This window comes from Staurois parvus, unplaced genomic scaffold (assembly GCF_062004578.1).
Source record: "Staurois parvus isolate SC_StPar_1 unplaced genomic scaffold, SC_StPar_1.0 ptg001294l, whole genome shotgun sequence".
In the NCBI taxonomy this organism is placed as follows: Eukaryota; Metazoa; Chordata; class Amphibia; order Anura; family Ranidae; genus Staurois; species Staurois parvus.
This window is the reverse complement of record NW_028319090.1, coordinates 340,300-352,500: the sequence shown is the minus strand read 5'-3', so window position 1 is coordinate 352,500 and position 12,201 is coordinate 340,300. Positions and strand designations below refer to the sequence as shown.

The 12,201-nt window shown below is 46.0% G+C and overlaps 1 protein-coding gene across 1 annotated transcript in view; it reads left to right on the top strand.

Annotated features, from left to right (window-relative positions):
* The window catches only part of LOC149437407 (MAM domain-containing glycosylphosphatidylinositol anchor protein 1-like), a 51,039-nt gene extending 42,793 nt beyond the window's left edge, over window positions 1-8,246 (top strand). The window contains exons 3-4 of the mRNA XM_089660950.1: window positions 2,911-3,019; window positions 6,996-8,246. Of these exons, the coding sequence (XP_089517076.1) occupies window positions 2,911-3,019; window positions 6,996-7,087 (201 nt within the window). The 3' untranslated portion in view covers window positions 7,088-8,246. The remainder of the gene's footprint in view (window positions 1-2,910; window positions 3,020-6,995) is intronic.
* Window positions 8,247-12,201: the final 3,955 nt, after the last annotated feature.

Here is a 12,201-nt window from a genome sequence, read left to right as displayed (position 1 = left end):
GACACCTGTCCACAGAATCTTTCTTCCATTCAAACCTCACCACCATGGGCAAGACCAAAGAGCTGTCAAAGGATGTCAGGGACAAAATTGTAGACCTGCACAAGGCTGGAATGGCTACAAGACCATCACCAAGAAGCTTGGTGAGAAGGAGACAACTGTTGGAGTGATTATTTGCGAATGGAAGAAATACAAAATAACCATCAATCGCCCTCAATCTGGAGCTCCATGCAAGATTTCGCCTCATAGGGTAAGGATGATCATGAGAAAAGTGAGGGATCAGCTCAGAACTACATGGGAGGAGCTTGTGAATGATCTCCAGGCAGTTGGGACCACAGTCACCAAACAAACCATTGGTAACACAGTACATCATGAATTGAAATCCTGCAACGCCTGCAAGGTCCCCCTCCTCAAGAAGGCACATGTACAGGCCCGTCTGAAGTTTGCCAATGAACATCTAAATGATTCAGAGAAGGATTGGGGGAAAGTGTTGTGGTCAGATGAGACCAAAATTGGCATTAAATTGACTCGCCGTGTTTGGAGGAAGAAAAATGCTGACTATGACCCAAAGAACACCATCTCTACAGTCAAGCACGGAGGTGGAAACATTTTGCTTTGGGGCTGTTTCTCTGCTAAAGGTACAGAGTTACTTTGCCGCATTCAGGGGCCAATGGACGGGGCCACGTATTGCAAAATCTTGGATGAGAACCCTCTTCCCTCAGCCAGAACACTGAAGATGGGTTGTGGATGGGTGTTCCCGCATGACAATAACCCAAAACATACTAAGGAGGCAACAAAGGAGTGGCACAAGAAGAAGCACATTAAGGTCATTGACCTCCAGACCTTAATCCTATAGAAATTGTATGGAGGAACTGAAACTTTGAGTTGCCAAGCAACAGCCAAGAAACCTTAAGGATTTAGAGAAGATCTGTGAAGAAGAGTGGACCAAAAACCCTCCTGAGATGTGTGCACACCTGGGAACCAGCTCCAAAAAATGTCTCACATCTGCCAACAAGGGTTTCTCTTCCAAGTACTAAGTAATGTTTTGCTTCGGGATCAAATACTTATTTTACTCACTGAACTGCAACTCCATTTAGAATATTTAATGGCTGATATTCTGTTTCTATAATTTGAAATACACCGATGATAAAAATTATAGAACCTTCATTTCTTTGTAAGTGGGCAAACTTACACAATCTGCAGGGGATCAAATCATTATTTTCCCTGCTGTATCTATTTTTCTATCTATCTATCTATCTATCTATCTATCTATCTATCTATCTATCTATCTATTATCTATCTATTATCTATCTATCTATCTATCTATCTATCTATCTATCTATCTATCTATTATCTATTATCTATCTATCTATCTATCTATTATCTATCTATCTATCTATCTATCTATCTATCTATCTATCTATCTATCTATCTATTATCTATCTATCTATTATCTATCTATTAATCTATCTATCTATCTATCTATCTATCTATCTATCTGTCTCTAAATGATGATAGAGATGAATAGATACAATGGGATGAGAATTAGAGGTGGGGATAATCTCAGCACAGAGGAATCAATAACATAAATATGCTTGAGAAGTTCAGCGACCTTTAATAAATCCATTTTAATCTTGTTTACGTTAGCAGTATATTTTCTCACCGCAATTACCAGTAATTGTTCTGAACCGTGTGGGAGGAGAGAACAGATTATCGCCTCCATCCATCTCCCCTCCCGGACTTCTTCCCTGACAATAGAGATCACCAGAGACTACTGTGTGCATGAATGTGTCTGAAATCTGTTAATGCTGATCAAAATATGAGAAATATGTCAGGGAAGAGTTAGAGCTGCTCTTCCTCTCCTGAAATACTCTGCGCCGCTGGAGGACTCCGCTCTTTCCTCTATAACTCTCCTCTCCTGAAATACTCTGCGCTGCTGGAGGACTCCGCTCTTTCCTCTATAACTCTCCTCTCCTGAAATACTCTGCTCTGCTGGAGGACTCCGCTCCTTCCTCTATAACTCTCCTCTCCTGAAATACTCTGCACTGCTGGAGGACTCCGCTCCTTCCCCTATAACTCCTCTCCTGAAATACTCTGCGCCGCTGGAGGACTCCGCTCTTTCCTCTATAACTCTCCTCTCCTGAAATACTCTGCACTGCTGGAGGACTCCGCTCCTTCCCCTATAACTCCTCTCCTGAAATACTCTGCGCCGCTGGAGGACTCCGCTCCTTCCTCTATAACTCTCCTCTCCTGAAATACTCTGCGCTGCTGGAGGACTCCGCTCCTTCCTCTATAACTCCTCTCCTGAAATACTCTGCACTGCTGGAGGACTCCGCTCCTTCCTCTATAACTCCTCTCCTGAAATACTCTGCACTGCTGGAGGACTCCGCTCCTTCCTCTATAACTCTCCTCTCCTGAAATACTCTGCTCTGCTGGAGGCCTCCGCTCCTTCCTCTATAACTCCTCTCCTGAAATACTCTGCGCTGCTGGAGGCCTCCGCTCCTTCCTCTATAACTCTCCTCTCCTGAAATACTCTGCGCTGCTGGAGGCCTCCGCTCCTTCCTCTATACATCTCCTCTCCTGAAATACTCTGCACTGCTGGAGGACTCCGCTCCTTCCTCTGTAACTCTCCTCTCCTGAAATACTCTGCTCTGCTGGAGGACTCCGCTCCTTCCTCTATAACTCTCCTCTCCTGAAATACTCTGCGCTGCTGGAGGACTCCGCTCCTTCCTCTATAACTCCTCTCCTGAAATACTCTGCACTGCTGGAGGACTCCGCTCCTTCCTCTATCACTCTCCTCTCCTGAAATACTCTGCTCTGCAGAAGGAAAACAACCAAAAATGCAATAGTACAAACTGCTGTGTTCATACAATGACAGAGTCCCGGCTAACCATTTCCTCTCTCATCTCTCAGGTTATATTTGAATGTATTACCGGCAACGGGATGGAAGGCGACATGGCCATCGATGACGTCACCATAAAAAAAGGAGAGTGTCCGAAACGGATAAGCTCGCCAAAAAAACGTGAGTCCTTCCACGGGTGACGCGACAGTTGACATATCAACCAAACCAGATCAAAGGGATCCATAAGAGCGTAAATTCGAGGAGCTCAGTGACAGGGCATTATCGGGTTGTGTTATCAGCTGTGCGCACTCAGCCGAGCCTTCGCCTCCTTTGTTCAATAATTGATGAAATGTCATTGGGCGGTCCGGCCGTCACGGCTTCCTGACAATAGACACTTCCAACCTCTGCAATTAGGAGATAAACCTGTCACTGCTAACTGGGGCAAATACAGTCTGTGGAAGCACTGTACTGGATGTAGGTACAGAGCCCTCCAGGATCAGTCTGATCCTCACATTGGTCTCCTTTTATGAAACGGAGATCAGCGGCGATCCTGAGGATCCTGAGGATCATTGCTGATCTCCGATCATTTGTGGTTTAGGAAACAGAGATGATCATTGGAGAACATGTTCTCCACCGATCATCTCAGCACACAGATGGCCAGTATATGAAGGAGCGATGTCAGCCCATTAGAACCCTCATTCAGCCCTTCACTGGTGATCTGTGTTCTCCCTCCAGATTCTCCAGCCCAGAGCTGGAGAATCGGAGGAACCGAAAACTGAGCAGCGATGATTTCCCTCTGCTTAGTAAATGGCGTTTGACTGATCTCGCGAGATTATAGTAAAAGCAGCCGTTTTCCAGCGTTTGTAGATCATTCTCCCTTCATTCGGAGAACTGATCTACACCGCTTCATAAAATGGCATTCACAGCAGAACTGTGTTCTCCGAGGATGCCGGAGAACTGAGCAGCGGTCTATTACCACTGCTTGATAAAAGGACACCGTAATTGGAACACAAGGAGTCCGCTCTCCATAGTGCTAGATCACAATAAACGTTTTTCACATCAAAGTCCACCAAGCATGTCCTCCCCAGGGGCGGACTGACCATTTGGAATCTAGGGCACTGCCCGAGGGCCTGGGGTCAGTAGGGGCCCCATGAGATGCCCCTGGTACCTTTTTCATAGGCTTTTTTGAGTTTGGGCAAGGACACAGGGGCCCCATGATCCCCTATTGCCCAGAGGCCCCATGAGTTGTCAGTCCGCCCCTGGTCCTCCCCCACCAGGCGTGACTCTACCACTGACGCTTCTCACCCAACAAGGTTGGTCATAGGGGACTAAGCCTACATTGGGTGAAACAAGTCAGTATTGGAGTCACATCTGGAGATGCCTGGTGGACTTTGATGTGAATAAAACTTATTGTGATCTAGCAAGGTGGACACAAAGTAGATTCTTCTTGTGAACTGACCCCAAACATGCCTGTGGTGGTTCTCCCGTACCCAGGTCATGGTATAGCTATTAGTACTTGCTCACATTCAACTAGACTTGTTCTGAAAGCCCCAGACTTCCTGGCTTCATGGTGGAAATACAACATGGTGGTTTCATCTATATTCCAACCTCCCGTTGGGCTCATTTATGCTTGCTTTGATATTAGCGCACAATAAAGCGCCCAGCGCATCAGCATGATTTTATGATGTATTTTTGATGCTTTTATGAAGCTTTAATGAAGATTAGCAAATGCCCTGTGTATGTGTTGATTTTCTATTTGTTTTAAAGGGACCCCGGCTTAGCAGTACCCCCACCCAGCAGGTCCCTAGCTCATTAGTACCCTTGTTCAGCAGATCCCCTGCTCAGTAGTACACCCAGCTCTGAACCCTATTGAAGTGGAGCTGAATCTTCTCAGCTCACCCCATCAGTTTCCTCACATATCGCCCATTTACTAACAGACATCAGTCTGGATGTCACACCACTTCCTAAAACTCAATCTATCCAAAACTGAGCTCATAATATTTCCTCCCCCACGTGCCTCTTCCCCTGATTTCTCGGTCAGGATCAATAGCAGCACTATCAACCCATCCCAGCGTGCCAGGGTTCTAGGGGTAACCCTGGATTCTGAACTATCCTTACAGGCCCACATCCAATCCCTGTCCAAATCATGCCACCTCAACCTCCTAATTCACTCCCTGGCAATCTCTCACCTCGACTACTGCAACTCCCTCTTCATTGGGTTACCTTTACATAGGCCACACCCCCTCCAGTCCATCATGAATGCTGCTGCCAGGCTCATCCACCTTACCAACCATTCAGTGTCTGATACTCCTCTCTGCCAATCCCTCCACTGGTCTCCACTCAGTGTCCTCCACCCCTCTCTGCCAATCCCTCCACTGGCCTCCACTCAGTGTCCTCCATCCCTCTCTGCCAATCCCTCCACTGACCTCCACTCAGTGTCCTCCACCCCTCTCTGCCAATCCCTCCACTGACCTCCACTCAGTGTCCTCCACCCCTCTCTGCCAATCCCTCCACTGACCTCCACTCAGTGTCCTCCACCCCTCTCTGCCAATCCCTCCACTGACCTCCACTCAGTGTCCTCCACCCCTCTCTGCCAACCCCTCCACTGGCCTCCACTCAGTGTCCTCCACCCCTCTCTGCCAATCCCTCCACTGGCCTCCACTCAGTGTCCTCCACCCCTCTCTGCCAATCCCTCCACTGACCTCCACTCAGTGTCCTCCACCCCTCTCTGCCAATCCCTCCACTGACCTCCACTCAGTGTCCTCCACTCCTCTCTGCCAACCCCTCCACTGGCCTCCACTCAGTGTCCTCCACCCCTCTCTGCCAATCCCTCCACTGGCTTCCACTCAGTGTCCTCCACCCCTCTCTGCCAATCCCTCCACTGGCTTCCACTCGCCCAACGAATAAAATTCAAAATACTAACAACTTACAAAGCCATCCACAACTCTGCCCCCAGCTACATCACCAACCTGGTCTCAAAATATCAACCAAATCTCCTCAATCCTCCCAAGAACTTCTGCTCTCTAAGTCCCATGTCACCTCCTCCCATGCTCGTCTCCAGGACTTCTCCCGAGCTTCTCCCATCCTATGGAACTCCCTACCCCAATCTGTCCAGCTATTTCCTAATCTATCCACCTTTAGATGATCCCTGAAAACCTTTTCTCTTTAAAGAAGCTTTAAACTGCCATTTATTTCCTCCATCAGCTCAAGAGGAAACGAGCAGGGCCCCCTTTTCCTCTTGTACCAAATTGTATTGTAACTGTAATGTCTACCTTACTTTTGCAATGTGCTGCGCAAACTGTTGGCACTATATAAACCCTGTATAATAATAATAATCTTAGGAATTAGTAATGGGCATTTTCTAGGCTAATAGGCAAAGGATTGTCAGACAAATGCCATGGGGGCTGGGCATTGCCTTGGGGACATGTACCTAAGGAAAAATAATTTCTAAAAAAATCAGTTTGGTGCAGAGCAGAAATTTTAATAATAAAAAAGGCAACATTAAAGCTGAAAAATTCCTTTAAATAACATGCCTAGAGGATGCCCTACTTTCGCCTGTACTCCGGCAAAAAATGAAAGCTCCCAGCTGCGGGTGGTTGCTAAGGACGTGGTGGGTGCAGACACCAACCACTTCCTTAGCAACCATTGATAGACAGAGCAACGTTGTCATATATAGTAGCAGGTAAAAAAAACAGCTCCTGCCAAACGGGCTGAAAGTTCTGTCAAACTGAACCTTTGTTTGGACATTCATCCCTAGTGACTGCTCATATCTAGACCCTAAAATTGTATGATTCTCATACTCTTTTGAGGGGCCCATTAAAATATTTCTTGTCTTATGAAAAAGCCTTATAATTTATCAAGTTTTTTCCAAAGAAATTTGGACTCAGTACACATTTTTTGCACAGAGTTGACCATGTTGACCAAGTTGACCATGTTGACCATGTTGACCAAGTTGACCATGTTGACCAAGTTGACCAAGTTGACCATGTTGACCAAGTTGACCATGTTGACCAAGTTGACCATGTTGTTTATGTTGACCAAGTTGACTATGTTGACCATGTGGGCTGTATTTTACCGTGGGCATGTATTTAGTAACATTGCATATATTCCTGATGGTTCTAGGAAGCATCTAACTGAGGTTCTTCTTGTATTGTAGCTGCAGCACCTCCTGGCAATCTGGCCTGTCACTCTCACTCAGGTTCTCTATACTGGCTCCTGACTTTCTTCTTATACGTCCTCCTGAGATGATACCCTGCTGCTCCTGTTGGATTCAGAACGAGGCCGTCCCATCTTTTGTACACTTTCCTCCTCGATCCTCCTCCACCGACACACCAAAGTGTCAAGATATTACCAAAGACCGGCAAGCGTGACTGCTTGAAGGAGCCAACGAGAGACTGACGACTTCCTTTGAGAAGTTCAAGCGTGTCTACAATACATCCAAGGGGAGAGAAAGAGAGAAGTCAGGGAAGGTATTGATACAAAGTAGCAAGTGACGACGACGTCAGGACAAGGTGGAAGCAGAGATGAAAACCCGGACGTGATCTAACTCTTGACTCAGAGATGCTAAGACTTGTCCACATTGGAGATGTGGACTTCAAAAGATAATAACAATAAAAAGACAAGCAACATTTATAAAGAAACTATATTGAGATTATAAGCACAAATTTCTAACAAACTGTGGAGACCGTGGCTGGGAGAATGTTACTCTGCCTTGAGGCAGAAACTTTGTTGGAACGTCCCGGCTGCTGTAGCCAGATTTTCTAAGTAGATTCCTCCACGTGCTGCTCTGTTTCATCCATGCTCATGTACAACCACGCCATTTGCATGTGCTCCACTGCCCTTATGTACATTGCCATGTAACCGAGCGTCTTTTGCCATCCATTTTGAACATGTTTACGCATTTCAGGAAGGGCGCACACAGACTGTCGCTCCCGGTTAAAGATATGATTGTAGACTTCATCCAGAGTATGGTTAGAGCATAGCCAACGTTTTAGGTCTTCCCTGTGGGCACGTCAAGAGAACGCGGGAGTCATGGTTCGCGCCCATCATCTTACAGATCGTCCAAAGATTGGAGAATGCAGTTTCCGTAATTTAGGTACATATATAAATATATTTATTATAGAAGGATACTAAGTTGTAGAAATGGCTGCTTGAAAAAAATATCTTAGCGTTCAATGATCTTCCTCCTTTCCGAAAACGACAGGCATACCAGTGCCCCGATCTCAGACTGAACATTGCCTCCGTTCGTCTATCATTCTTCATTTCCGGTGTCATGACATTCACTTTGTTCATACACACTTCATAGACCTCAGCAGGAGATTTCGCACAGCTCATGCAATTAGTACAATGACATTTAGGAAATTGTTACCAAATCTGAACGTTTTAAATAAACAGATATCTATTTCTAGTGGTGGTCATTGGTGTCGGCTCATCAGAAAAGGTGTGAATGGGTTTGGGATGACCATGAGATGAGTGGGGAGGGTTCCCGAAACAGCGAATGGAAGGTTGGAATGTTATGAAAGAGGTCGTAACGGGCAATGGGCATTTGTTCATTTAATCAAAATTATATAAGTGCAGCGCTGTGATGTATATATATGTAGCAATCCATTTACAGTTGCAAGAAAAAGTATGTGAACCCCTTGGGATTACGTGGAGTTTTGCATGAATTGGGCATAAAATGTGCTCTGAACGTCATCTAAGTCACAACAATAGAAGGACACAGTCTGCTGAACATAATACTACACAAACATTAGATGTTGCCATGGTTTAATTGCACATAACATGTAAACATTCACAGTGCAGGGAGGAAAGAGTATGTGAGGCCCTAGCTTAATGACTTCTCCCAGAGCTAATTGGAGCCAGGAGTGAGCCAACCTTGACTCCAATCAGAGTGATGATATTGGATGTGTTGCTGACAGCTGTCCTGCCCTTAAAAAACACACACCTGTTTTGGGTTTACTGGATTCAAGAAGCACTGTCTGATGTGAACCATGCCTCGCAGAAAAGAGCTCTCAGAAGACCTACGATCAAAAATTGTTGACTTGCATGAAGCTGGAAAGGGTTACAAAAGTATCTCCAAAAGCCTTGATGTTCATGTGTCCACGGTAAGACAGACTGTCTACAAATGGAGAAAGTTTAGCACTGTTGCTACTCTCCATATTAATGGCTATGGGAGAAGGGAGGGTAACTTTATAATAATGGTCCTAGGAAGAGAGGTGGGTATATTCATAATAATGCCCATGGGGCGAGGGGGAGACTCCATATAAGGGCAGCACAGTGTGTTAAGTGGTTAGCACTTCCGCCTGGCAGCACTGCAGCCACTGGTTCAAGTCCCAACCATGATACTATCTGCCTGGATTGAGTTTGCATTCTCTCCCTGTACCTGTGTGGGTTTTATCCGGGTCCTCCAATTTCCTCCCACACTCCAAAGACATGCTGGTAGGTTTATTGGCTCCTGTCTAAATTGGCCCTAATATGTGTATGTATGAATGTGAGTTAGGGACCTTAGATTGTACACCCCTTGAGGGTTAGGGACCTTAGATTGTACGCCCCTTGAGGGTTAGGGACCTTAGATTGTACGCCCCTTGAGGGTTAGGGACCTTAGATTGTACGCCCCTTGAAGGTTAGGGACCTTAGATTGTACGCCCCTTGAGGGTTAGGGACCTTAGATTGTACGCCCCTTGAGGGTTAGGGACCTTAGATTGTACGCCCCTTGAGGGTTAGGGACCTTAGATTGTACGCCCCTTGAGGGTTAGGGACCTTAGATTGTACGCCCCTTGAGGGTTAGGGACCTTAGATTGTACGCTCCTTGAGGGTTAGGGACCTTAGATTGTACACCCCTTGAGGGTTAGGGACCTTAGATTGTACACCCCTTGAGGGTTAGGGACTGATGTGAATGTGCAATATATATGTTAAGCGCTGCACAACTAGGTGCCAATAATAACATATGAATGGCTGTGGTTTTGGAATAGGAGGTGCAAAAAGCCTATATGGATGTAATGGTCAAGTATCCACCAAATCGTGACCATAGAGTGTATTTTAAATATTGTTTAAAAGAAGCTAAACCTCTCAATATGTTTCAAATTTTACTTTAATTTGCTAAAAATTAACTCCAGTGAAAAGTTAAAAGAACGCCATTCAAACTAGTTGTCTATTCAGACTGGAAGGGGAGATGGTGAGAGCTGAGTCAAAGTTCCAACACCTTCGTAGGTGGGCAGAGGAAAGAGTTGACCTCCTCAGTGTCCTAGACCAAGCTGGACTGTTGGAGAAAGGTCAGATCATAAACATGGCGGTGCTCAATAGGGTCATGAGCAGGGGCGGACTGACAACTCATAGGGCCCCCGGGCAATAGGGGATCATGGGGCCCCTGTGTCCTTGCCCAAACTCAAAAAAGCCTATGAAAAAGGTACCAGGGGCATCTCGTGGGGCCCCCTACTGACCCCGGGCCCTCGGGCAGTGCCCGAGTTTCCAAATGGTCATGAGATCACAAGACTGTCTAGATAGAATCATTGAAGGGGATCATATACTGTATATGTATCTAGACTTTGTATTTACCCGCCTGGAGTTCAGCTTTCTGAAAAATATTTGAACATTTAGATTTGGAAAAGTTTCAGTCTCGATTTTAAAAAAATTCTGATCCCGGGGGAATATAGTTACCTACGCACACCTAGGCCGGCCATACATGGGTCGAAATTCGACCGATTTTTCGGACCTAAAAATAATCGGCTGATTTTCGCTCTGTTAGTGGGGTCAGTGGCACCGGACGATTTTCGTGGTTCCTCCCCTTTTCGGTGATCGGGTATGTTGGAAAATTCATGAAAAACATTTTCGACTCAATGATGGTCAAATCATACGATTGTTTTTCTGAAAAGAATATGTGCATGAGCAGTGATGTGGAAGGAACAGAAGTTTCGCCTGTTATATGGGGTGAACTATGACTCGGTTGGCCGATTTTCTAAATCATTGATGGCGCCATCGGATTACCGAGCGAACAACTTTTTGGATTTTAGGATGAAAAATCGTTCGGAATTCAGACCATGTATGGCCTGCATCACAGCCATGGCACTATTCCCTGTGAGCTGCAGGAAGCAGCTGAACCAACTCGCAGCAAAATAACAGCTTTTATGGGATTTCTGTCTGCACTAAACTAAGCAGCAAATATGAGTACAGAGGTCTGCGTGTGTATGGGGTGTCTGGCAATAACACATACAGTAAAAAAAATGTTTTTTTCTTCTTTTGAAGGTGGGTTGCGCTAATTTTCCTCCAGTTAAAGAAAAGCTCCGGTCTGTCTTTTCAGAAGAGAACTTGCACCGACTTTGTGTTCCATACTTGGGTGCAGGGGCGGACTGACAACTCATGGGGCCCCCGGGCAATAGGGGATCATGGGGACCCTTGTGTCCTTGCCCAAACTCAAAAAAGCCTATGAAAAAGGTACCAGGGGCATCTCCTGGGGCCCCCTACTGACCTCGGGCCCTCGGGCAGTGCCCGATTTTCCAAATGGTCAGTCCGCCCCTGCTTGGGTGATTGTTCTTAAATGCACATTTGTGGCGGTTCCCCTAGTGATCCAGCTATTTTAAATAAACTTCCTGAATGACTTCAAAGTGGACCTGTCAGTAACTGTGCTATGGGGCAGCACAGTGGCTAAATGGTTAGCACTTCACTTGTCCGGACAGTATGGTCACCTACTGACTTGGCAGCATCAACAGGCAGCTTAACTCCTCAATGGGCAGCACAGTGGCTAAATGGTTAGCACTTCCACCTGGTAGCACTAGAGTCAATGGCTCAAATCCAAAGCACAGCACCACCGACCTGGAGCTTGCATGCGCTCCCTGTGCCTGTGTGGGCTTTCCCCAGGCACTCCAGCCTCCTCCCACACTCCAAAGGCATGCTGGGAGGCTAATTGGCTCCTGTCTAAATTGGCCCTAGTATGTGTATGTATGAATGTGAGTTAGGGACCTTAGATTGTACACCCCTCGGGGGCGGGGACTGATGTGAATGTACAATATATATGTGTAAATTGATGGCGCTATTTAAGTACCTGAAATAAATAAAAAATAAAATAACCCCTGAAATGTTACAATAAACAGCAACAGAATCATTTTTCAGAAAAAGTTCCACCTTTTATCATTAGAAAGTCATGCTTGAGCTCCACTCAATGACTTTGCCTAGGCTGAGATGATGTCATAAGCCTGCTGCAGGCAGGAGGAGGCGTTTCCTCAGTCTCCCCCTCCCCCCAGTGATCAGACTGTAGATTGTAACTTTGTAGCAAGTCACATAATGCAAGACTGCAGCAGGGGCTGATCTGTGTGAGACATTTGTGAACTGCATGGGCACCAAACTTCGCATGATTGTGTCATCTCTGA